At 36.1% G+C, this 27,409-nt stretch overlaps 1 protein-coding gene and 1 long non-coding RNA gene across 3 annotated transcripts in view; one reads left to right on the forward strand and one right to left on the reverse strand.

Annotated features, from left to right (window-relative positions):
- LOC6041526 (abhydrolase domain-containing protein 2) overlaps positions 1–22,155 on the reverse strand; it is a 33,473-nt gene extending 11,318 nt beyond the window's left edge. Inside the window, exon 1 of one of the 2 annotated variants that reach the window (XM_038253790.1) lies at positions 21,477–22,155. In XM_038253790.1, the coding sequence (XP_038109718.1) occupies positions 21,477–21,631 (155 nt within the window). In that variant the 5' untranslated portion in view covers positions 21,632–22,155. The remainder of the gene's footprint in view (positions 1–21,476) is intronic. The other variant, XM_001850722.2, reaches the window with a different exon arrangement.
- LOC119766975 lies at positions 11,368–12,125 on the forward strand. Its single transcript, XR_005277239.1, has 2 exons — positions 11,368–11,594; positions 11,657–12,125. It is a non-coding gene; the product is annotated as an uncharacterized LOC119766975 (long non-coding RNA).
- Positions 22,156–27,409: the final 5,254 nt, after the last annotated feature.

The following is a 27,409-nucleotide window of genomic DNA, read 5'->3' on the forward strand; positions in this document are numbered from 1 at the left end:
AAACTGTAAAAATTGAACGAGCTTTCCGGTAAAAATATTTTCAAGATTAAAAAATTAAATCTGTCATATAGATGTTGCCAAAAACCACAAAAAACTTATTTTTTCGACATTTTCATTTTTTAAATTGCTGTATCTTCACAAGGATTGGACTTAGGACAATGGTCAATATGGAGACATTTATGTAAAATTGTCTGGGAAATCGATTTCCATTAACAGTGTTTGACAATTTTGACGTTTAGACCCCTTTTCTGAAAAAAAAACAGTTTTAGTAAATGATTTTTGTATTTTTTTAGGTATGTCTCATCCTGCTTTTTTCGTTAGTCGTTTTGTAACATCTGAGGCTATTTCCTCAAAATTCGAACGAAAAAAAAATATTTAAAACCGCTGTACTGCCCATTTTCGCATAAATGTCCCATATGCAAAAACAGCAAGCTGAGAAAAACGCATTTGAAATTTGTCCCATACATAAGGCTACTTGTTAAGTTTTCGCGAAAAAACTGGATTTCCTCCTGATGTTTAGAATAAAGTACTGGATGTTATAGGCTCTTTCGAAAGAGCACACAATTTTGAATCAAATTGCATCAATTACTCGAAATCGATGAAAATGCATATGGGACATTTATGCGATCAGGGGCAGTATATCTTTCCAAGGATTGGACATAGGACAATGGTCAATATGGAGATTTTTATGTAAAATTGTCGATTCCCACTATCGATTTTTTTTTTAATAATTTGACGTTTAGACCACTTTTCAAAAAAAAAGAAACAGTTTTAGTAAATGATTTATGTATTTTTTCAGGAGAGACATACCATCCTGCATTTTTCGTCAGTCTTTTTGTAACATCTTAGGCTATTTCCTCAAAAAATTTGAACGAAAAAAAATCGTGAGATCACCTAAAAATTTATTTTTCAAACAAAAAAATCAAAACATCTCACCGGTGCAACGGCATTTAATCATAAAAAAACATCTTCTATCATATTCTATTATATTAAAATACAGACTCCTAAATTGTACAGTTCATTGGTTGTTTATTATGTCATCCGATATTAACCAGATTTGGCCATGTCAACTCCATTTCACCAGGTAATAACACCAAGCAAGACGTCATAACGCGTCATAAAACCAAAATTGCACAAATCTAGTTGCGAAATCAAGTTAATGAGGCAACTTTTTAGAGCATCACCAAACCCATACACAGAGGAATACGGCGATGAAAATGTGTGCTAAATTTTAACTTTATAAAGCTCAATTTAACAGGCAGTCAGACTATAACCGCGTTGTGCTTGTGTGCTCACTCGAGAGGGGTCGTTGCCTGCGGAAAGATAAAGCTTTTGGCACGACTGAATAAGGTAAAAGGGGGGGGGGGGTCTGAAAGAGTGTTTTTTTTTTGCGAAAATAAAACTGTAACTAAAGGAAAAGGCAAATGAATGCAAGTCGGTGAGCAATTGTTACATGTTCCCAGACATGATCTACTCACGTAGATTGCTTTCCTGAATGAGGAAAAGGTAGCATTTTGTATATGGGGAAAAAGTTTGTTATGAAATTGATGTTCCAATGAATTTTATATCTTTTTATAAAACTAGCAGTAAAAGTTTTTTTGCTTTAGGATAAAAGTTTTTAATTTTGCCGCTGTCACTGGCAAGCTTTCCATAATTAATCAAAATTGCCTCCATCACGTGGACACACCGGGTTGACACTGCAGGGCGGTCAATTGGCGATGTCACGCGACCAAACAACTTTCTTCGGCCCCAATGAGGTGGGGAGGGCACTTATGAGAATTACACGGTTCATCAATCTGACGTTGAAGAGTGTGCTCCATTTTCACCCGGATAATTACAACGTTTCCAACATCAAACCCACGAGAGACTGTTTAATAATGTATCAACCGACCAACCAACGCAAACCGGTGTGCTTTTTCACAGTCTCGAAAAAACAACAGTTTCATTCACGAAAAAATAAATACTTCCTTTGTGTTGCGGCTTCCACTTCACCGGAAGAGGCCACTCTCGAGGCAAAGATGTCGCGTTGGTGACACTTGTCTCGGCCAGAAACGTGTCACTTTTGGGGCGAAACCAGCAGCCACAATAACAAGAAGATCGTCGTTGAGGCAAAATTTAAAAAAAAAACGAAAAAGGTGTTTGTACTGTCCATCAACCACGGACGGCACCGCACCAGCGGGAAGTGACACACCATCATTCAATGTTGGTTCATGGAAATCTGAAGCTACCATAATATGTTGCCTGAAGAATCGTGGATTTAATTTTTTATTTTTCAACTACTACAAGAAATGACATTTGATCAGTAGTTTTTCATAATTGAGTGAAATTTGTAACACAACAAAGAAAAATCGAGCCGAATCCTAGAATCAATTGACACCACCCACCACTCAATTCAACTTATACCGGGAAACCCATCAACGAGCAATCAAAAAACCGAAAGGAAAATCCAATTCCGGTGGGGATGGCGAAACGCGCCTTCTGCCACTGAATCCCATCACATTTCAATTTGTTTTTTCGCAGAAAACCGCTCACGACCCGAATCCGGTGAAGGTCGTCTCGCAAAAATTAGAACACGTCACACAGGGGTAAAACTTTTGACGGGGAGGTATTTGGGAAGATCATATATCTTACCAGGAACCGGATAGGAATCCTTGGGCTAGTTATTTTTTATTCTTGCTTAAATAATGACGACGAAGGACAAGTTCAGATGTAATCCCTTGGCTGACTCTCTGTGTCCAAGAGGAGAGGATTATAATTTATTAAATCCTTTCCGTTGTGGGATGTTCGCCGTGGTTTCGGGGTCGGGTGCCGATGGAGACGACTAAATTTAATTAAGGTTTAATCCCAGCGATGACACAGATGACGATGTAGAACAGGTCCCGGGAGTGATATGGTAAAGGATTGCGAGTAGAATGTCACAGTGACTGATTGGTGAGCATCGGAATGGCAGCGGGATTTGAGGACAAACTGCACTATGCTGCCTTGCCGCTTTGATAGGATTTGATATAACTATCCGGTGGGTTGTGCTCCAGTTTGTAAGGGAAAAGCACACTGCACGACTTTGGAAACGTGATTGCAATCAATGGAACTATAGGGTTAGATGTGGGTATCAGTAATGTTACATCGGATGCAATCCATGTCAAGTTGCGACGTGTACTTTGATTTTGTTTTGTTTTAAATAATAAAAGATTCGTTAATCTAAACTTTCCATTTTAACTTAATTGGGAAAAATATTTTGCTTAAGGATCCCTCGGAACTTTTTTTTCATATTGGGAGCAAGTTACAATAAAAAAATCATATTTAATTTGGTTAAGGGCATTATTCTTTGTTTTTCTGTGAAAAATTAACATCACATTTATTCTATTGCATAAAAAAAATGGAATGGGTTAGATGTCCCTATTTTAGACCTGCATATTTTATAGAAAGTTATTAGAAATACCTTTCCAATGAAGAATGATGATCTGATAACCTTATTAAGAGTTATGAGCATGAATCTCAAATGTTTTTTTTGAAAATTTTGTCAGCATCCATCATGCGAATATCGATGCTCCCATTTTAGGTCTATTACTCACAGGATCTAACCTTTAATATACCATCTATTTTCTATGTTTTCATTAGATGAAATCTCAAAGTACGTAATGAAACTTTTTTGATGTACAATTCATGTCCGAATAGTAGTTTATGCAACAAGTTGCAGAAAGAAGATTTTTTCAGAACGAGTCGTCGTAGGTTCACCGAGTTAAATAAATACGACAAGTGCTGAAAAAATCAAGCTTTGCAACGAGTTCCATACAACATTTTTTGCAATTCCGATAAAAAAATCAAAAAATCAAGTGATGAAAAGTTTAACTTTTCAGCATCCATTCCAGTGCTGAAAAGTAGAAATGTTCAGCATTTATTTTAAAAGGTGTAACTATTCGATTCTGTAATTTTTGGTTCAGAAAAGTAGACCTTTTCGTCGTTCAAGAATGACAGGAAAAGTAAGTAATTTCACGACGAAATTGCAAAAATGTACGTTTGGAAATCAGGTTAACCTATTGTGATGTGATTATTGAAAAATTTAAATGTTTGTTTTATCAATCATCAGTTAAATTGCATGAAAAATTATTTATTATTGCTTACCAACTTGAAAATCTTTTTTTCGAATTCGGCAGTTGAAAAAACGGTAAAGTTTAGATCGTCAAATCATCTGTCAAAATGTACTGAGTTTTACCGATTATCAACAATATCTGGAGTTTTTTTTTGAAAAGGTCCAATAAACTAAATTTCCAGTTTTTGCTTTTTGGGTGTTTTTGAAACCGCCTTGAGTCAGGGGTATTAAAAAACACCCAAAAAGCAAAAACTGAAAATTTGGTTAATTGGACCTTTTAAAAAAAAAACTCCAGATATGAACATCATTTCAAAATTTCGGTAAGTAATTTGAAAATCCGATAAACTATAACGAATTAAGTTGAAAAAATCTACAATTGTATCAAACGAAGATATTGAGAGTTCGTATCATTTCCAAAACTACAGGTTAATTTTTTTATTAATTTCGTGAAATAAAGTTCAAAGGTCCATTATAGGTACTAGGCCCAATATTTGGAAAAAACTAATGGATAGATGCAGCATGCTTGATGCAGTCTCCAAGTGCCTCATAGTTTGCTGTTGCAGACTCACTCACTTAAGTGGCAAGAGAAATGATGTTCAATTAGTCACATGTACAGAACACGTCTCAAGTTCAGACCGTACGAAGTCTGGGTTCTGGGTTCTGGGTAACAAAGCGATATTTTTGAAGATATGAAGTCTGTGACATGTTTTTATACCTCAAATTGCGGCGAACAATAAAATACAAGTTAATGCCTTTATGGCTATATTGATATAGTTCCGTTTTATCTGTATTAAGGTTTGTAATTTGGACTAAGATTTCTGTAAAATTTATTATTTCTTGAATTTGTATAAGTTTGTAAGAAAAAATGGAACTTCAGAAGTGATTAGTATAGTGTATTTTTCTCTAGGTGGATAAGTCATGAATAAAAAGAAATAGTTAATTGACAAGAGAGCAAGCAGCAAATTAAAAAAAGCGGCAAAAATTATGGAAATAATGATGCAAAAAAATAAACTTTAAATTTAAGGATAAGACCAACCCATTTAACATCCAAGAAATCGAAAAACCCAAGAACCGACTTCAAAATAGAGAATCTAACATGTTCGCAAGCTTCATACTCAATGTGCCCTTTTTAATGGCGAACGTCACCTTGGAGAAACTTCTATTCAGCTTTTATTCGCAGTACAATACGATGATCTCATTTTGCTTCATTCCTAGAAGTTCCCGGCAAACAGCTGTGGCATTATCAAGGTTCTCATACGTCTTTGCAAAAAAAAAAGTAACAAAAAAATGTTTGCAATTTATTTCGTACTTTGGCCGAGCTTCAAGAGGTGCTCCGCCGTGATAAGGAACTGGCCTCAATTGACACACAACAGATAATGATTTTCTTTTGCTTTTCAATTAATGCGACTCAGTTTGAACTTTTTTAGTAGTCAGCAAATTACATTCACCTTCGCAGAACGTCAACTGATGCCGTCAGCAACCGTGACTAAATTGCCATTATGAGTTCCACAAGATTCCGACGCAAAGTACTTCCCAAATGACATATCTGCAAATGACGTTACTGCAGAGGTCTTGCCGGGAAATTTGCTCCATCATGCAATCGCAAAGTTGCTCTCCACCGACTGTATAACTTTTAATGACAGACTGGGCCAAGCTTTTCCCCTTGTAATTTTCCGCGAGGCGACACTTTTCGCTTGAGCAGAGCTTTGCCGATCGCTTCGATTTTCGCCAATTTCTATCAAAACCATAACGAGTTACGGCACCACACAGTGGTGTTCGCAAAAGTGACCCACAGATCTTGTGCCCTACATTGCTTACCACTGCAAAAGAAAGAAAAACAATTTCTGATAACCACCGCCGGTGAACACTTTTCTTTTTGCGCATCTGCCGCCAATTTAGAGAGATTCGAGAGACGACGAGACGAGAGCGCATTAAATTACACGTTTGTTACGTAAAATTAATTAAACTCAGCAGCAAGCTGCACCCGCCGGTGATGCCGCGCAGTAGTTTTTTGTTTGCTGTACTCCAGTAGACTGTGGGTATTAAATTCCTACGATGAGCCAGCACAGTTCGTTACACATGTAACATGGGTTTTAAAAGGCAAGAGCCTTAAGGGGGAATTTGGAGCTTTTAAGAGGTAAATATGTCCGTGATTTAGTTAGTAAACTATGTTTTTCGGAATCAAAATAGGTCCAAGAGTTTTTCAGGTTTAGCAAAAATGTTTTTACAAAAATCATATTAAAACGGTTCGAAACGGCTCAACCACGATTTTACACCCTCATAATCGGTGGAAAGGTTACTGACACCCACGGCACGCAAGCTTTTATTATTGTTGTATACAGCGGCGTTACCCAACAAAGACGCGTTGCAACGGTCGAATCAAAACACGTGCGCGCACGCCGTGTGGACTTTGGCACAGATACGCTACACTCGCGCCTTGTGCTCGATTTTTTCCGGCCTAAACAAATACTTTCGTCAATCACAGTAGCGGGCCGTTGCCTTATCTACATGCGAAAATGTCTGCGGTGGAAGTTCGAGAAGCCATCATCCGCCTGGCGTACCGTCACGCGCACGAACTTTGATTCATAACTAAGCTTTGGATTGAGTGACGCCGAAAAATCGTGCCCCGTTGAGTCATCGGACCGCAACCGAACTTGGTAACTCGTTCGAGCTGGCGGGAAGCTTCGAGAAAAGATTACGACGAGGGGCTGCTAGGCGAGTTCACTTTTTAATATTATTTTGAGTTGAGGTTATGTTTTGATTGCTGAATTGTTCATTTTTGTTTAGCATGAAAATGTATAACTGTCTGTTTTTTTTTTTTTTAAACAAAATCAAGTTGTCTTCAAGAGTCACATAGACAAATCAAATAATATTTTCTCAAATTCACTCTCGAATGACAGCCTACTTTTCTCTAAATCAAATCAAATGCTTCTTCTCATCTCTGAAATGAATGCTGAAAAGTTGAACTTGTCAGCACTTGTTTTGAAAAGTATTACTTTTCAACATGGTTGATTGATTAAATACATGGACATTAGGGTGCCCAGAATATGGAGCTTTTTCTCAAAACCTCGCTCCACAAGCTAAACATTGTTCCTTGAGCTATTTTAGGACTCTGGGCCAAATATGAGCAAAATCGGTCAACGTTTACGAAGGTAAAGTTTGTATGCAAAAAATCTAAAAAATGCATGGAAAATCCAATTTTCTCACGGTTTGGTCTGCAGGGTGCGCTACTTCCATCAACATATTCCCAAACGTGAAAATCTTATTGAAAAACTCGATCCTAAAAAGTTATTAGCAGCTTGAAAAAGTAATTTTTGTATCAAAACCCCTTTTTTCCCTCTAATTTTAGGTTCCGGTATCAATAAGTTAATCTCAACAAATTTTGCTCAAAATTTGTACAGATGCTTGAAATAACCCAATAAACAGTTTTTCGCTTGTGGAGCAAGAGGTAATTTTTTCTGGACACCCTAATGGAAATTTGACTTAAAACTCCCTCCATATGGTGTAATTCCATCTTGAAACTTCCTACTTTTCCTGTCATTCTCGCGTTGAACTTTTCAGCACTATTTTTGAAAAGTAACACTTTTCAACATTTTTTTGATTTAAACGATTTATTGACAAAATACATGAACATTCGACTTATAATTTCACTCAATGGGTGTTTTTCAGAAATGCAAAAAATGTTGTATGGAACTCGTTGCAAACCTTAATTTTTTCAGCACTTGTCGTATTTATCCAACTCGGTGAACCTCGTTGGATAAATGTACGACACGTGCTGAAAAATTTTTCTTTTAGCAACTTGTTGCATAAACTACTATTTTTTTTTAATTTTGTTACTTTAAACATCAAATCCATGTTTTGCGACTCCATTTTAGTCAAACTTGAATAATTTTGCCTATATAATCACCAAATGTATTTCTTTAGTATTGCATCACTGCAATTTTGGCCGCAATCTTGGATTTAAAAATTCTGAATCACTTCATAGTAGTTTAGGGGTCATACTTGAGCATAACATTTTAAAAACAAGACCGCGAAAAACATATTTTTTCGCTTTTCGATTATCTGAAGTGAAATTTGTCCAAGTCTGGAGACTGTATAAGTAAAAAGGGCCGCTTTTGGAATGTCAGATGTTAAATCGGATTAGGAATCATAAAGCACTTTACAGATTTTTTTTAAATAAAATATGCCGTTTAAGGGAAGAATCCACCTGAAGTTTGATTATGCTTATATTTAACAGTTTGGTTGCCAAAGTCAGAAAACAATTTTTAAAAAAGTTCAGAAAATTTCCTTAAAAAAAATTGCCGAAGAAACTTTAACGATTGGACCAGACCAAGCGTTTCAGAAAAGTCGTTGGTCGGCACTTGGACAGGCAATCCATATGTCATCATTACAATTCCCGGAGTGGAAGGGGAGTTCGTCTGCTTCAGCCAAACAGTGCAACAAAAAATAACTTAATAAAAATTAAAAATGATGATGGATCACAACATTCTTTATACATTGTAAAAATCATGCTTTTGTATCAAGATATTAATGTAAGTATTTGCTAAATTGTTGCGTCTATTCCGTGTTTTTGTTATAAGCGATTAAAAAAGTTTTTAAAATATTTTTTTTGTAAAAAAAAATTACTGCTCCATGATTTTTCGACCAAATATCTAAGGAGGGCGAACATAATCTTTGAATAACATTGGCTATGGTCTTATTAATTTTTCATTTTCAATTATACGTTATGAATTTCATTTATTTATTCATTTATTAATTAATTAATGAATCGAAAATTAAAAAAAAATGGGATACTTATGTGCACCAAAAGTTTGGAAAATAAATTTATATTGATTTTTTAAGTCAACTTAAAACTTTTTATTTACCTAACCTTAAATTTATTTAAATTTTATGAAAGGTTTTTAAACTTGATTAAACAAACATTTGATCTATTTTTTTTAAATTAAGCATTAAAATTAACCTTAACAATGGTAATTTTGGCATCTTATTCTATTAGCACACTTTTAGGCTGAAATTTAAAAAAAAAACACAGTGGTTATCAAAGTCACAGCGAATCTTCAAAATATAAATTATCAATGAAAAAGGTACATTGTCATTGTGTGAACTACTCCTCTAGATGCTTAAAAAATATAAATCTAGAAACAAGTCTTAAGAGCGAGTTGTTCACCAATGTGTAACAGGTCGTATCGAGGTTCTCCGATTTGGATGAAACTTTCAGCGTTTGTCTGTCTATACATGAGATGAACTCATGCTAAATATGAGCCCTCTACGACAAAGGGAAGTGGGGTAAAACGGGCTTTAAAGTTTGAGGTCAAAAAACTTCATCAATTCCAACTCTCTTAGATGCATTCGAAAGGTCTTTTGAAGCACTTCAAAATGTGCCATAGACATCCAGGATTGGTTGGACTTTTTCTCTTGGCTTTTGCAAATTACTGTCAAAAATGGATTTTTTTAAAACCTTAATATCTTTTTCCAACAGCCTCAAACACCCATACTCCTATAGGTCAAAAGATAGGTAATTTCATGGACTCAAAGCCAATGGTATTAACTTTTTGGCCAATCGCAGTTTTTCTCATAGTTTTTTTTTATTTTTCTATAACAAATATTTTACAACGTTAGTTTTTCCCCTGTAGGCCACCATAGCGGCATTTTTTGGTCTCAATTTTGTCATATTCGAATCCTCGGACAATTTTACGTAAATTAGAAGTATTGGAGTTGTAAATTTGATTGAAAAAATTGACATTTAGAATGAATTAAAATATTTTTTAACAATTTGTTAGATTAGCGATAAAACAGGTTTTCGCCTACTTGATACAGCATTTGACGTATTGACCACATAGTAAATAAGATCTATTTCAAAAATGTTTTATTTAATTATTATTTAAATTAAAATTACAACTCCAACACTTCTAACTTACGTGAAATTGACCGAGGATTCCGAATATGATAAAATTGAGACCAAAAAGTGCCGCTATGGAAGCCTACAGGGCAAAAACTAACGTTGTAAATTGTTTGTTCTAGAAAAAATGAAAAACTATGAGAAAAACTGCGATTGGCCAAAAAGTTAATACCAAAGGGTTATAGTGCATGAAATTACCTATCTTTTGACCTGTGGGAGTATGGGTGTTGGAGGCTGTTGGAAAAAGATATTAAGGTTTAAAAAAATCCATTTTTGACAGTAATTTGCAAAAGCTAAGAGAAAAAGTCAAACCAATCAATTTTAAAGTGCTTCAAAAGACCTTTCGAATGCATCTAAGAGAGTTGGAATTGATGAAGTTTTACGGAAATGCGAGTAATTTTAGGATTTTTTTATGTTTTTTTGACCTCAAACTTCAAAGCCCGTTTTACCCCACTTCCTTTTGTCGTAGAGGGCTCATATTTGGCATGAGTTCATCTCATGCATAGACAAACAAACGCTGAAAGTTTCATCCAAATCGGAGCACCTCTAGAACAAACCGAGCAATATTTACAAATACTGCCTCTTAAGCTTTTTTGATATTTTGCTTCAACTTTTCGTCAAAGACAATTCGATGCCTCTGTGCTCTCTTGTACCAAGCTTGCCAGTTTTCCTATTTAGATAGCATAAGAGAGCGCGGAGGCATCGAATTGTTGAGAGAAACTGAAAATGCAGTTGGCTTTACGATTTGAGAAACAGAATAAAAATAACAAGACATTGCAAAAAAAAAACGTTACTTAATCCACCTTTAGGTGGTTGGTGCCTTCCTCACATTCATATATGTCATCATTTCAACAAAATTAAACTTCATTACTCATTTCTATTGATAGGGTTTTCAGATCTTCAATCTTATCGGCAAGGTCTTAATCAAGTTTTTATCAAAATTTTGATAACCTTGCCAACAATGCATACAATATTTTTATCGCAAAATCTGAGACCCGGTTTCAAAAAAAGTACATTCTAGACTCGATTATCTGAAGGCTTTGGCAAAATTTCACTTCGGATAGTCGAATCACAAAAACATTATTTTTTTCGCTGTCCTATTTTTTTTATTGTTAAAATTAAGTCAAGCAAAACAATGTAAATGGGACAATGTGAATTTGTAAACAAGCAGTCTGTCTTGCTCATGTCAGTGGTTGTTTACATTTGACATGAGCAGGACAGCCTGCTTGTTTACAAATTCACATTGGCCCATTTACATTGTTTTGCTTAAAGTTTGACTGCTTTTAAGTGATTTAGAATTTTTAAACCCGAGATGGTGGTGAAAAAATCCCAAATTATTCGTTACGGGATAAAAAACGCTCGCCAAGCGCGCTAACAAACCGAACATCGTTGCGGTAGTGCTACTCTCCACCAGGATGCGTGCGCGTTTCCGTCGATTGTCTGCCAAGCTGGAACCGCTGGAACCACTGCATTTTGAAATGTCAAAATCTGTCTGATCTGATTGTTTACGATTCAAAGGAGGACGAGGAGGACCGAAAGTAATTTTCTCACAGAACAAGGTCCAGTTTGAAGATTAGGCAGCAAATTTAAAAAAGTGATTCTTACGTAAGTTTTACCGTTTATGCAGTTGAATCTGAAGAGTAACTTAAACAATTCAATTTTTTCAGGATGTTCAACGTGGTGCACTACTGCAGCTGCGAAATTAATTTTCCTGCTTGAAGTCCACGTCAGCACCTCCTACACGCTCCGCACGACGGATCACCCGGCCATGTTTATGGAAGAAATAGACTTAAGACCGTCACGGAATGCAGCCAAACTCGTCCACGGAGTCAGGATTGAAGGAAGTGGTCGTGGTGTAATTTTCGATTCTAGGCATCGGTTCCACGTCAATCATTTGCTGATCATGTCTGGCACGTCCGGGTAAATGGTCAGTGCTTGAGCCAGAATGAGCAAGCAGTACTACGAGTATTGGCCAAATGTTGGAATCCGGAACACGCCGGAACCTCTCCCCGTCAACGCCGTAACGGACCGCTGCCGGACCAGCTCAGCAAAGGGACGTTTGTTTTCCACCGGTATGGAGATATTGAGGCGGCGGGGTGCATACATTGTTAATAAAAATAAAGAAAAATATGTTGAGTCTCTTTTTTTTTAAAGTGCCTTTATACTAGCAAAAACTTCAGATTTTGTTCACTCCATCTAAATTCTGAGAATATTTGAAAATACGTTGGATTTCAATCGATTCTGCAATGTTGCAGAGGTGTAAAATCTGAGATCAGTTCTCAAAAAGTGCACGATTAAAAGCTAACAGCTCTTAACTTTTAATAGAGTTAACAGATCTTTATTGCTATAGGATCATTAAAAGGCCTTCTGATTATTCAACTAACGATTGCTCGCATGATGGATTCGGCCATCGTTTAAAAAATATTATTAAAACTGAAGTGCAAATAACTTTGGATAGGGTTTTCAGATCTTTGATGTTTTTGATTCATTGGAAAGCTATTTAGATTATCTAACTAACGACGAATCGCATAATAGACCCGGTCATCTTTTTCATCGAAATATCTGAAATCAGGCCTCAAAAATGCGTGTAAATTACACTGAAGTGCTTATAACTTTCGATAGGTTTGTCAGATCTTCAATGTTTTGGGTTTCCTAGAAAGGTCTTTTGATTACCCATCTAATGACGGGTCACATGATAGATCCGGACAACGTTTTTATCAAAATAAATGAGATCCGGCCTCAAAAAAGTGGATAAATAACACTTAAGTGCTTATAACTTTTGATAGGGTTGTCAGATCTTCAATGTTTTGAGCTCGTTGGAAAGGTCTTTTGATTACCCATCTAACAATGGGTCGCATGACAGATCCGGACAACGTTTTCATCAAAATAAATGAGATCCGGCCTAAAAAAAAGTGGATAAATAACACTTAAGTGCTTATAACTTTTGATAGGGTTGTCAGATCTTCAATGTTTTGAGCTCGTTGGAAAGGTCTTTTGATTACCCATCTAACAATGGGTCGCATGACAGATCCGGACAAAGTTTTCATCAAAATAAATGAGATCCGGCCTAAAAAAAGTGGATAAATAACACATAAGTGCTTATAACTTTTGATAGGGTTGTCAGATCTTCAATGTTTTGAGCTCGTTGGAAAGGTCTTTTGATTTCCCATCTAGCAATGGGTCGCATAATAGATCCGGACAACGTTTTTATCAAAATAAATGAGATCCGGCCTCAAAAAAGTGGATAAATAACACTTAAGTGCATATAACTTTTTATAGGGTTGTCAGATCTTCAATGTTTTGAGCTCGTTGGAAAGGTCTTTTGATTTCCCATCTAGCAATGGGTCGCATAATAGATCCGGACAACGTTTTTATCAAAATAAATGAGATCCGGCCTCAAAAAAGTGGATAAATAACACTTAAGTGCTTACAACTTTTGATAGGGTTGTCAGATCTTCAATGTTTTGAGCTCGTTGGAAAGGTCTTTTGATTACCCATCTAACAATGGGTCGCATGACAGATCCGGACAACGTTTTCATCAAAATAAATGAGATCCGGCCTAAAAAAAGTGGATAAATAACACTTAAGTGCTTATAACTTTTTATAGGGTTGTCAGATCTTCAATGTTTTGAGCTCGTTGGAAAGGTCTTTTAAATACCTTTCTAAAAATGTATAGCATGACGGGTTTTCTTACAAAAACCACCCTTTTTACAATCTTCGGAAACGTAGTCAAGATCGTTTTTAGCATAACTTTTGAAGTACTTAACTAAACTTGCTGATTTTAAATAGAGACCTATGGGACCCCAAGACGGATCGAATGAGACTAATACGGTCAAAATCCGTTCATCCAGTCCGGAGATAATCGAGTGACAATTTTTTTGTCCACCCACCTACACACATCCACACAGACATTTGCTCAGAACATGATTCTGAGTCGATAGGTATACGTGAAGGTGGGTCTAGGAGGTCAAATCAAGAAGTTCATTTTTCGAGTGATTTTATAGCCTTTCCTCAGTAAGGTGAGGAAGGCAAAAAACAAATGGGAGTGAGTTAGCTCCTTTTTAGCTATTTGAGCCACCCTAATGAAACCAACTCTACTGGTCGGCAGTGATGTCAACCATCGCGACGCTCATTTTTGGTTAGCGGCAAATTTTTTGTTTGTAGTGCTTTTCAGTTACGGAATTTGACAAAGTTGTGTATGAAGGACTTGTAGAACACACCAAATCGTACAACTTTGCTGAACATAGTGTTAATTTTTGATGAATACAAAAAAGTTACAACCAAAAATGCGTTAGGCAAACAAAAGTATCGCGAACCATTGGTCCTGAGGTCTGAAATCTTCTTGTAACTTTTTGCGTAAGAATTTTACAGCTATACAATGTTCTGAAGAAATGTTGCTGTTGGTGAGTTCTACAAATGCTTCGAACACCATTTTGTCGAATTCCGTAACTGAAAAGCACCACAAACGAAAAATGTGCTGCGAACCAAAAATGAGCGCCGCGATGGTTGACATCACTGCTGGTCGGCAACAGCGAATAGTAATTGAGTAAAAGGGTCAGCAAAAATTTAATTCCGCTCACGCGTATCGAGATAAGCATTGCCGGTTTTGTCTTTTGGAGATAATCGCGCTTCAAATGGTTCTGTCAAGTCATTCGTGGAAATCTTCTACTCTTGAAAAACATACTTGTACAACTTGTGGAGAGCTTGTCTTTCAAATTTGTGACTTTTTCCTATTTCAAAATCAAATCATCGATATCTCCCCACCATTTCAAGCGCAAACAGATGTCCAGCTAACAAAAGTGCCAATTAACTTTGCCTAATTAATTTCCCTCCACCGTTGTGACGATGCGAAAAGTGTCCAATTTCACCGCACCACGGCGGAGCTTCCTGTTCCACCTTAACTTGTTGGTCTGTCCTGTCCTGTCAGAGCGAAGAAAAGAAGACGCTGATCGAGACTGAGCCAGCAGCCCCGAAAATAATTGAATCATTTTTCCTTCGTTATTCCACTGTTTGTACAGGAGGACGACGAGGTAGACGACGACGGCGTTGGTCCCTGCCATCCTAATGGAGTTCTGGGACAGGTTGGCCGTCCCAAGGTTGGGTGACAATGTTGCCCTCTGAATACATTTTGCCTGTGCCTCCAATAATGGAAAGGATAATGGAAGCACTTTCGGAAGGATTCTCTGGTGCACTTTTATTCAGTGCTCTTTTATGAAAAATTAACGAATATAGTTTATTCAATTTTCTAAAATAAATCATGATGAAAAACAATGATTCCAATTTTGTCAAAAGAATTTAAAAGTTTTCTTGTCGACTTTCCTCGGAACCACTTTAGTCATCGGAAGCCCTTGAGCAAACTTTCTTCGCCAGCTGATTGCTGCAATACCAAAAGTCCCACAAGTGCCACCTCCCCCCGAGTTGCTTCTCGGTAGGATCGGGATCGCCGTCGAAGGATGTCCGCGGATAAAGTCATCCAAACAATTTATTCCCTCCCGTTCGCGTGGTGTTTTTCCCGGGCGCTACTGATGGGGCAGTAAAAATCGATTTTCCTTTCCCATTTGGGAGGGCAGGCAGCTTTTCCTTGCTTTTCTCTCTCGCAAATGACGCCGAGGACGAAAGTACTTTTGGGTGCTGCCGTCTGCTTGAGGTAAATATTTATAGACGTTCAACAATGGAAATGCGATTCGGCGGGAAAGGGATCCGATTTTGATCGGGAATCAAGGATTGGAGAAGTGAGAGCAATTTGGGAGAATTTATTGGAACGAGAGACGTGCGGGTTTGACAAATTGGGCGCGGTAACTTTCCATGGGATTATTAACTTTCCATGGGATTCTCAAATATTAACTATCGTCTAAACATATTTCACATATTTTTTGATTTTTAATTCATCGAGATCTGAATATTCACTTAATCCTCTCCAACCAAATTAAGCCTCTAGATGGCCTTTAATCATGTGACTTTGCCAATGTTTAGCAAAAGAAAATTATATACAGCCATTAAAAAAAATCGCTTTAAGTTTAACAATATGCCTTTTAAGATGAAAAACAAAAAAAACTAGAAATTAAATGCATATAAAAAACCAAAAAAATATTCAAGTTTTTCCATAGAATTATTTTTTTTTAAATTAAATCCTGAACAAAGGAAAATTCAAACCTGTAAAAAAGATCTCCATACAATTTTGGGGGCTGGTCATATAAAATGGGTAAGTGAATGTATTAAATTCTGTATCTTGAGAAAGGATTTATATCGGTTTGGATCTTCAGCAAAGTTGTAGGTACATGAACAAGTTTTATTTAACTTATTTTTTCATAAATCAAAAGTTGAATTCCCAACATAAATAAAAAAATCATTGCGGTGATGAGATAGAAATTTGGTGTCAAAGGGACTTTTATGTAAAATTAGGCGCCCAATTTGATGGCGTACTCAGAATTCCGAATAAACGTATTTTTCATCGAAAAAAACACTAAAAAAGTTTTAAAAATTCTCCCATTTTCCGTTACTTGACTGTAAAAAATTTTGGAACATGTCATTTTATGGGAAATTTAATGTAGTTTTCGAATCTACATTGTCCCAGAAGGGTCATTTTTTCATTTAGAACAAAATTTTTCATTTTAAAATTTCGTGTTTTTTCTAACTTTGCAGGGTTATTTTTTAGAGTGTAACAATGTTCTACAAAGTTGTAGAGCAGACAATTACAAAAAATTTTATATATAGACATAAGGGGTTTGCTTATAAACATCACGAGTTATCGCGATTTTACGAAAAAAAGTTTTGAAAAAGTTACTTTTTGCGTTTCTCTTTGTTTCGTCGTCCGTGTCTGTCGCGGGTGACCATGAATGGCCATGATCGATGACGACCAACTTTTTCAAAACTTTTTTTTCGTAAAATCGCGATAACTTGTGATGTTTATAAGCAAACCCCTTATGTCTATATATCAAATTTTCTGTAATTGTCTGCTCTACAACTTTGTAGAACATTGTTACACTCTAAAAAATAACCCTGCAAAGTTAGAAAAAACACGAAATTTTAAAATGAAAAATTTTGTTCTAAATGAAAAAATGACCCTTCTGGGACAATGTAGATTCGAAAAGTACATTAAATTTCCCATAAAACGACATGTTCCAAAATTTTTTACAGTCGAGTAACGGAAAATGGGAGAATTTTTAAAACTTTTTTAGTGTTTTTTTCGATGAAAAATACGTTTATTCGGAATTCTGAGTACGCCATCTAATCGGGCGTCTAATTTTACACATAAGTTCTTTGGACACCAAATTTTTATCGCATCACCGTTTCAGGCTGCAAATTATTGAAAAACACCTCTTTTTTCACATGTTCAAAAATGGAAGGGGTCGTACCGCCCCTCCGTCACGAGATTTCAAAAAACGGACCTCGGATTCGTGATCAGGGACAAAAGTTACCCCTTAGGACAAAGTTTCACGCAAATCGAATAGGGGTCGGGGCAACTGCTGTGTGAGTTGGCGGAGAATTACCCATGTTGTTTAAAAAATCATGTACTTTTCAGAATAATTTGTACAAGCATTGAAATATTTAAATAGTAGTTTATGCAACAAGTTGCAAAAAGAAGATTTTTTCAGCACGAGTCGTACATTTATCCAACGAGGTTTACCGAGTTGGATAAATACGACGAGTGCTGAAAAAATCAAGTTTTGCAACGTGTTGCTTACAACATTTTTTGCAATTCCGAAAAACACCCATTGAGTGAAATTTTATGTAAAATTTTCATGTATTTTGTCAATAAATCGTTTAAATCTAAATTTTTTTTTGAAAAGTATTGCTTTTCGATACAAGTGCTGAAAAGTTCAACTTTTCAGCACCCATTTCAGTGCTGAAAAGTAGAACTTTTCAGCATTTATTGTGAAAAGTGTTGCTATTCGATTTTGTTATTTTTGGTACAGAAAAGTAGGCTTTTTCGTCGTTCAAGAATGACAGAAAAAGTATGTAGTTTCACGACGGAATTGCAAAAAACGCATTTTCAATTCTCAAAAACAAATTAAATACCATTTTTTTTAAATTAAATAAATAATATTTATTACAAAAATCATGTCATCTTGAGCCGGTTCTTTCAAAAGACCGAAGTTTAAATAAGAACCGCGGTTCTTTTTTTTGTGAGCCACGGTTCTTTCGCTCTTTTCAGTGAACCAGCTCTTTTTTGCCCATCTCTTATTCGAATTCTTTGTGAGGCTGTCTCTCAGAAACTTATTCAGAGAGAAAATTTCAGGAAATTTTCTCAACTTTTCAAAAATATTTTTTTCTTCCAAGAAGTTTTTTTCAATGCAAAAAACGAAAAGAATTCAAAAATTTATCACAAATTTTTCAATTCTTCAATAGCAGCTATAACTTGATAACGGTACATTTAAAAAAAAAAGAAGTGTAGAATACTTTTCGATTGTAAATTCGATATTGCATTAGAAAATAAATCCAAAATGTAAAAGAAATTATAAATATAAGGGGAAAAATCAACTGATACCGGAATAGAAATTGCAAAATGCAAAGTTAATAAATAAATGAAAAAAAAAATTAACGTGGACTTTTATATTATGCATGCAAATGAAACACAATGAGCTTTTGCTTTTTTGAAACATAACAAAAACATTATGCTCATGAATACGTAGATACTTTTTCTTGTAAAACATAATAATCTGATCCTTAGATATAACTTTGCTGACAGCTGCAACCGGAATTAGCATGAGAAGCCAAAATCGGAATCAGAGTCGTTAAAAAATCCAACGTATTCCTGAAAAATTTAGTCACAGAAACAAAAAACAATGCAGACTTAATAAAAATAAACATTCATAATGAAATAATTTAACTGACTTCTTTTTGTACAATCATGCTTTGCGCAAAATTAAGAGACACACTTGAAGGTTCAATGTCTAACGTTAATTGATGTTCGCTCATAAATTTGAAAAGCTTGATACATTGTTTATTCCTAACAATAAAGAAATATTATTATTATCTCTTGGACATAAAGTCAACGCTCGATTGATCAACAAAAGGAAAATTGCCGCTTTTCACTTTTCCTTGCAGGTTACGCCACATCACACTGTTGTTGTTGCTGCTGCTGCTGCAGAGAAGCGTGACAGAATTAATCAAAATGTATTACTGTCCAATAAAACCAACAACCACTACAGCAGCAGCAGCAGCAGCACCACCACTACATTTATTTGCTCGACAGCAATTTACTTTCACCGTCAGGTTCATCCCTGCGGTGCCTGTCCCTATTAAGCCTGCTTCAGCTCTAAAGCTAAATTGGTACACATTGTCTGTCGGCTTTGTTTGGACAGAGGGGTTAAATGGACACGATTAACATTTGTTCAGGGAAAATTCAGCTTCAATGTTATTCCAAAAACAGATATTTTGATAAAATTTGGTGATCCATGATCAACAAAGTTTTTGAAATAACTCTAACTTTCAGCTTAATTTAATGACTAGTCTATCAGACATGCCCCACCAGGATTATCAATGCATCGGAGATGAAAAACGGCGCCGGCAGTCGATGCCCGCTGGCTGCGCCGACGACGAAATCCTGAATGAATTTTCATTACTCAATGTCACACCGTCGCGAATGAATGGCGAGACGTGGCCGGATGGAAGATGTCCGCGGGAGTGGAAAGCAAATCAAATCAACGAAACGGAACCCACAACCCCTCGCAGCCCATTGACAGGCCCCGTGTCAGCCGTGTTGACTTTTGCTGGTGCGTGGGTGAAATTGTACCCCCAAACCCCCCTTCCGGTTTACCGGCCCCCGCTTGATAGAGGAGATCGATTTTCCCTTATCTGCCGACGGATGGCGATTGAAACGAATCGGATGGTCGGTGTGGCGGCAAACGATTGTTGGAGATTTTCAAATGCTGTGTGGGGAACCCTTCTTCGACCCGGGGGATGATTGATGAGATATTGGCGCCACATACGCTGGCGTGGTTGGTGAACTTTGACGGGGTTATGATGTTGAAAAGTAAAAGATTCGATGTTTGGAAGCCTATCAAAATGATTGATTAGAATTACACTGGAATAAATCAAACGAATTTCAATATACAACAATTCCTCTGAACAACAGCAAATTAAAAATCAAATGTGCACCAAATCGACTCAAATTTTTTAAAAGTTTCATGTTTCAACCTATAACAAAAATCATTAATTTTGCTTATTCTTGAGAGATTTGCTCCGGAACAGCCTGAACAAGCTCCAAATGTTTTAAGGTCAACAATAAAGTCTGGACTAATTTTTGATAATGGCAGGTTTTTTTTAGGAAATAAAGTTTTAAAAATAACGCTTAAATTCAACACGTTGTTTTTTGCCTTATATAAACATAATTTCTCAGAAGTATGCCTAATTTGTGATAGAAATTTGCTTACTTCTTGATCACTAAAAGAAACATTGTGACCCCAACAAATGGACGTCTACCCTAACTGACTTGACTTCAAAACCAGCACAATTCAATAATTTGTTTACTATTTGATAACAAATTATTTGTTCCGTATTGAAGCGCTTGCCGCTGCGGCGCGCTCGGAAAACACTTCCTCTCGAATGTTCTGCGGTGTGCGCCCTTTTCCAGCGCATGCATTGCATATGATTCGCCCTTGTTTCCAAACAAAACAGAAAAGTGTAGAAGGAAAAATTGTGCACACTGCTTGCACGAATTCCGTTCGCAGGTCCATGTTGTTTTATTATTGTTATTTTTTCCTCTTTTTTCAACCCTTGTGAGCATGCTATAAAACCATTCACAAATACCGTTTGATTTTTTCGTATTTCCCCCCGCATTCTTTCGGACATACTTCACTTTGTGAAGTTTAGGGGTGATGCTTTTTAGTTTGCACCCTTACCAAAAATCATGATTTTTTTAGTTCCAAATCCCACTTTTCATACGATTTTTTGAGTTCAGGTACTACAACCATAAAAATGGTTATATGGGTTGAACTGAAAAAATCGTATGAAAAGTGGGATTTGGAACTCAAAAAGTCATGATTTTTGGTAAGGGTGTGTTTTAAGAAAAAAATGATAGTTTCAAAAATACGGAAAAAGCAAAAAAATAAAATACAAGAAATGTTCATAGGACCTTTGCAAAGAAAAAAAAAAAATAGAGATGTAATGTATTACCTAAAATCCCTTTACCTTGAAAATTAAAATGTATCTATATAAATGAATCAGATCTGTTACAATAGAAAAATAGGCAAATAAGAAGGTTCCTGTCCTGGTCAAAAACTTTTATATTGTCCTGTAAAAGGACCGATTACCTTAACCGATAAGTAAAAAGAGAGGAAAACAAAACAAATCGAAAAAAACAAGAAATGTTTTCGTTATCGTCTCGAACATTCCACAGGCTACCCCATCCAGCCCTGTCCCTATTCCAGAGGCCAACCCAAGGCCAGAGATTATGACCGTCGTCTATCCCGAATATGTCCAGTGGGAAATATTTATGATTTCTCCCGCCCCTCCTAAGCATGTATTAGTGGCAGAGTTACTCACGGTTCTCTGAGCATTGGTGCGATCTTGTTGAAGCACTCCATAAACTGTCCATCCCGGCAGAACATCTGCGGTATCTGGGGCTGGCTGTTGACATTGAGTAGCCGGAACAGGATGCACAGTATCACGGCCACAACCGCTAGGAATGCTGGCGACATGGCGAATTGCTGGCGCTTTCTGTCTCAGACGATGGTTTTATTCTCGTTTGATCACTTTTCCAAACTTCCACCTAGTTCACAACTCACTCATCAACTAACAGTTAGCTGTTAATTTCTCCGTTGCCATCACACACTAACACAGAAACGTCAAATTTGGACGCGCCACCGCCGCCACACATCCAAGTGTGCCGCGAATTTCACCTTAATCGTCTCGCGAATCAAACTGCAAACAATGAATCCGCTTGAGATCCTCCCCTTTACGAAGACCATCCGCCTACTACGTGATCCATTCACTCAATGTGCGAGTGTGTACGTTTTATTGTTGAATCAGCTGTTCCGAGACAGACCTGGGGCCTGGAAGTTCCGCACCGACAGACGCTTCTGGAAGGAATTTCACTGAACCTTCACGAAAATTGTCACTCCCGTGTTACCGTGCGGAAAAAAGACCGTGTATCACATCCGAAACGCACCATTAGACTGACACAGAGACCTATCTGCGAACGAAACCGACGACGACGACGACGGTGAGCGGCCACCAATACCATGGCGCTCTGTGACAATCGGGGATGGACGGCGTGAGTCAACCCGCGCACACGTTTTGTACACCCCAACTAAAAATGTTCTGTGTATAAATTGTGTTTTTGCAAGTATCAAAGATATGGGTAATTCTCCGCCAACTCACACAGCAGTTGCCCCGACCCCTCTTCGATTTGCGTGAAACTTAGTCCTAAGGGGTAACTTTTGTCCCTGATCACGAATCCGAGGTCCGTTTTTTGATATCTCGTGACGGAGGGGCGGTACGACCCCTTCCATTTTTGAACATGTGAAAAAAGAGGTGTTTTTCAATAATTTGCAGCCTGAAACGGTGATGAGATAGAAATTTGGTGTCAAAGGGACTTTTGTGTAAAATTAGACGCCCGATTTGATGGCGTACTCAGAATTCCGAATAAACGTATTTTTATCGAAAAACACTAAAAAGTTTTAAAATTCTCCCATTTTCCGTTACTCGACTGTAAAAATTTTGGAACATGTCATTTTATGGGAAATTTAATGTACTTTTCGAATCTACATTGTCCCAGAAGGGTCATTTTTCATTTAGAACAAAATTTTTATTTTAAAATTTCGTGTTTTTCTAACTTTGCAGGGTTATTTTTAGAGTGTAACAATGTTCCACAAAGTTGTAGAGCAGACAATTGCAAAAATTTTGATATATAGACATAAGGGGTTTGCTTATAACCATCACGAGTTATCGCGATTTTACGAAAAAAAGTTTTGAAAAAGTTGGTCGTCATCGATCATGGCCATTCATGGTCACCCGCGACAGACACGGACGACGAAACAAAGAGAAACGCAAAAATTAACTTTTTCAAAACTTTTTTTCGTAAAATCGCGATAACTCGTGATGTTTATAAGCAAACCCCTTATGTCTATACATCAAAATTTTTGTAATTGTCTGCTCTACAACTTTGTAGAACATTGTTACACTCTAAAAAATAACCCTGCAAAGTTAGAAAAAACACGAAATTTTAAAATGAAAAATTTTGTTCTAAATGAAAAAATGACCCTTCTGGGACAATGTAGATTCGAAAAGTACATTAAATTTCCCATAAAATGACATGTTCCAAAATTTTTTACAGTCGAGTAACGGAAAATGGGAGAATTTTTAAAACTTTTTAGTGTTTTTCGATGAAAATACGTTTTTCGGAATTCTGAGTACGCCATCAAATCGGGCGTCTAATTTTACATAAAAGTCCCTTTGACACCAAATTTCTATCTCATCACCGTTTCAGGCTGCAAATTGTTGAAAAACACCTCTTTTTCGCATGTTCAAAAATGGAAGGGGTCGTACCGCCCCTCCGTCACGAGATATCAAAAAACGGACCTCGGATTCGTGATCAGGGACAAAAGTTACCCCTTAGGACAAAGTTTCACGCAAATCGAAGAGGGGTCGGGGCAACTTTTCCCGATTTCGTGTGAGTTGGTAGAGAATTACCCATATATGATCGACCCTTAATGGCGTAGACTGTCTACAATTAGGCAAGGTAGGCGCCGTTAAAGGTCGATCGTGTTGTCTACGAACTGTCAAAAACACAATTTATAGTTATTTCAATTTATTTTCATATTATGAATGAATTTGATGAAAGTTTATTTTTATTTCTCGCATACTTTTTCGAATGGTCCTATGTCAATAGAAAACCTATGCCATATTGGTGGTTTTGAAAAAGTAATCTAGATTTAAGATTCAACAAGCTGGGTACACAATCCACCTTGGGTGTAAGAATCTCATCACGACCACCAGCATCAGCATGTTTATGTATTGCTGCCTCGTGCCACCCCACCCGAGAAAGCATGTTCGAAATTTTCGTTTTAGCATAGAAAGAAGAAGCGTGACAGCCGCCGAGACAGAGCATGGTTTTGTTTTTGTTTTTATCGCGCTCGCAGTTCGAAACTCGAAAACTTGACAGAAAAATAACGAGGAAGTCTGCGCAAGGATGGTGAAACATCTGTTGGTGCTTTATTTTGGTGAAACGTGACGCCAGTTCTTGGACAATTTCTGTTCAACATTGCGTCAATTTCTGAACTCGACAGGTTGCTAGCCTTATATTTGTCGTCTGAAAAAGATTGAACTTGTTTAAGTTATGGCGTTTTCCTTGAAGGTGCTTACAAAAACTCGAGTTGCAGTTCAATATGGCGCTGCCTTCCCGTATCACCTTAAATGCACGGAAAGAAGCGTGGAGTTAATTAAATAAAAACAATGGTCAATCCAAGGAATTGTTGTAACATGAGAAATCTAAATCCGCGTTAATGGAAACGCTTAAGATTGATGGGTGAAAACCGAAAACTCGAACGAAATTAAACATTTTCTGCTACATTCAATTATTAACAATCACCTCATGCTCAAATTAACGATCACATTTGATCCTTACACAAATACTCAACAATGTTGAGCTGCGAATATTGCGGGATTTGCAGATCCTCTCAAAGCCTCTCTGAACACACCATAGTTTATGATAATACGAAAATAATAATAAGATTCAAACTGGTAAAACCCCGAGTAAAACATTTTTTTAAATCCGTTCTCACGTTATAAACGAATTCTGATAGTTTCGCTGCTTTGAGAAAAAAATAAAATTTTGATTTTATAAGTACATAAAAACAAAATTCTATTTTTTTTTCTTAAAGTAGCGAAACTGTTCCTAAAACAATTCTAAAACATTGATTGGAAGAATGGCATTTCAAAAATAAGTTCAAATTTGTAAATGAAAACATCTGTATCAAATTTTCACAGATAATTCGGTCTTGAATCAGGTTTAATGCATAATGTACGTTTCTCGAGGTAGCCTTAGCTTCAGCGAACAGTGGGCATTATTGTTGAGCTTTTAGTTTGGGGTGGGCTTTTATTTCAAAAGTTTATACGATGTACTTTCGTGTTACCCGTGGTGCATACATTAAGGTTATTATTGTTGAAATATTTCTAAGACATAATTTTCTTTCAAATATGTTCCCGTCCTTTTGTTTTATTTTAAGTGTTGCTCTTGTGATTTTGTAAATTTAATTTTATGTTACAAAATATCATTTCAAAACTTCTACAATGTATGAGAGGAAGTATTGCAACTAACTTTAAACAAAAAAATAAAAAAGTTTTTAAATTGAATTTACGAGCCACGGTTTTAACATTTGAATGAAACAAGTGTTTAAAAATGCATTGTACACCTGTCCAGTTGTTTTGCAATCATTAGTTTCCAAAATATCTAGGTATTGACGAAATTTTTTTTTTTTTTGCAAAAAAACGTTTTTGCGATGCTGTACATTGGAATTTTATAAAAGTTCAAAATATTTTTAAACGAGTCCAAACATGTTAAATATGAGAAAAAGTCATTTAAGATTGTTCTCAGTTGATTAGACTTCTATTTCCATTAAAATTTTGTAGTTTTTAGGGAAAAAAAAATTTTCGCCCCCTGATTTTTCGGACCAATTTTGAAGGGGGGGGGGGCGCATAAACTTCAAACAATATTTGCAACGGAAAAAAAATCTGTTGCAAGTACATGAAAAAAATCAAATGGTCTTCTAGCACCTTTCTTGCAAGTTCATAATAAAACTTAAACTCACTCAAACATTGTTGAGACAGATAAAAAGTGAAAAAAAATTAAGCAGAAAACACAAATTTAAAATTTGGATAAACTTTTCTAACAAATCAGCTGATGTTCCGCACTGTCGATCAAAGAAAGAAAATTAAGAAAAACAATTTGTTCCACTGATGGCATCACAACACGCTAAACAAATCTTCCCGTGGGTATCTTTCAAAGCGGATCCGCCACACTTTCCAGCCGGGATTTATTGGCCGGATCGGATACGTGTACGGAATTCTGCTGCCGTTGAAGCTGATTATTTCCAAGTGTTCTTACCGAGAGCGGGAAATCTATTGGCCATCGTGCTTCGGAGGTACTTCACGGGGTTCTACATTCCTCGGGGCCGATGATGATGAGGTGGCGATTCGATTACGACCAACTTGAATGATGGGAATCAAATTGATGGAATTTCAAACCCTTGATGAGCTGAACGAGATAAATTCTTCAGGCACCTGTTGAGATCACCTGGTGCCAGCTGTGTGTGCCTTACGGAGTTCCAGCGCATTTGCGATGGTATCGACCGCTTTAGGGAGGGGGGAGTTCTATGGTTCGGTCGGTTTAAGAGGATTTAAGACACGTGGCTGGTAAAAATTACCTAATTCTCCTAGTATTTTATTACCATGTATTTAATTTGAAAGAATAAAAAAGATCGATTTAAAAAAAAATACATTTTTGAACAGTATATTAAACAATTTTGTAACAAAGTATAAGAAATTGTAGACAATTTTCAGAGTTATATCGAACATATACATGTTTAGTTCTCTTTGTATTGATGATATTAAATTTCTTGTTAACCATCCCGATGTACCAGATTCCGGAATTCGGATGTTTTATATTAATATTACATTAATTTATTCTAATGGAATAAATGCATCTAACTTAAACAAATCCACACATTTTTAGCTAAAACAATATCTGTGGTTAAATTAAAATAATATAATTTGAAGACAAAACATAATTGCACAAGACTAAAATTGGAATGAAATGGAAGAATAAATATTTCTTCTGATTATTTTCTTAATCGATTGTACAGTTTTATTCCGTGATACTAAACGTAGACGTAGGTATTTTTTCATTTCTTGCTTATTTTTAGTGATTTATTTTTAAATAATATTAGAATAAGTAATGCCTCCTTTCCTTTAACTATCCCACATCTATTAGCTATTTCGAAGGTTATTTTTGCAATTTTTTTTCCTGCTCTGTCCAAATCGTTCCAGTAAAATCTCTCCCCATTTTGAACAAATCAGCTGTTGAAAGGTAGTCCATATCTCAGCTCAAGATAACAACTGCACCAATGTAATTGTTAAAGCAACCTAATAAAATGAAAATGAAAAATGAATGAAATTTTTAAATAATTTTAGTTTTACTTGACAACTAAATGTTTTCAGATTTCATTTAAAAATATTAGCCAAAACAAAAAAATATGACTGAATAACATCTTAAAATCCATCCAAACAATAATTCATTTTTTGGAATTTGTTTGAGTATTTTAATTTATTTTGATCTGTTATTCAAAAAATATGATCAATTTAATAACAAACATAAGTCGATAATATTTGTTTAAAAACTTTCCAATACATAATTATAAATTAAACTTATTATGACAGAGCTATTTTTTAATGAAATAAGCTCACGTTAAAACAGTTTT

This window comes from Culex quinquefasciatus, chromosome 2 (genome assembly GCF_015732765.1).
Source record: "Culex quinquefasciatus strain JHB chromosome 2, VPISU_Cqui_1.0_pri_paternal, whole genome shotgun sequence".
Classification (NCBI taxonomy): domain Eukaryota; kingdom Metazoa; phylum Arthropoda; class Insecta; order Diptera; family Culicidae; genus Culex; species Culex quinquefasciatus.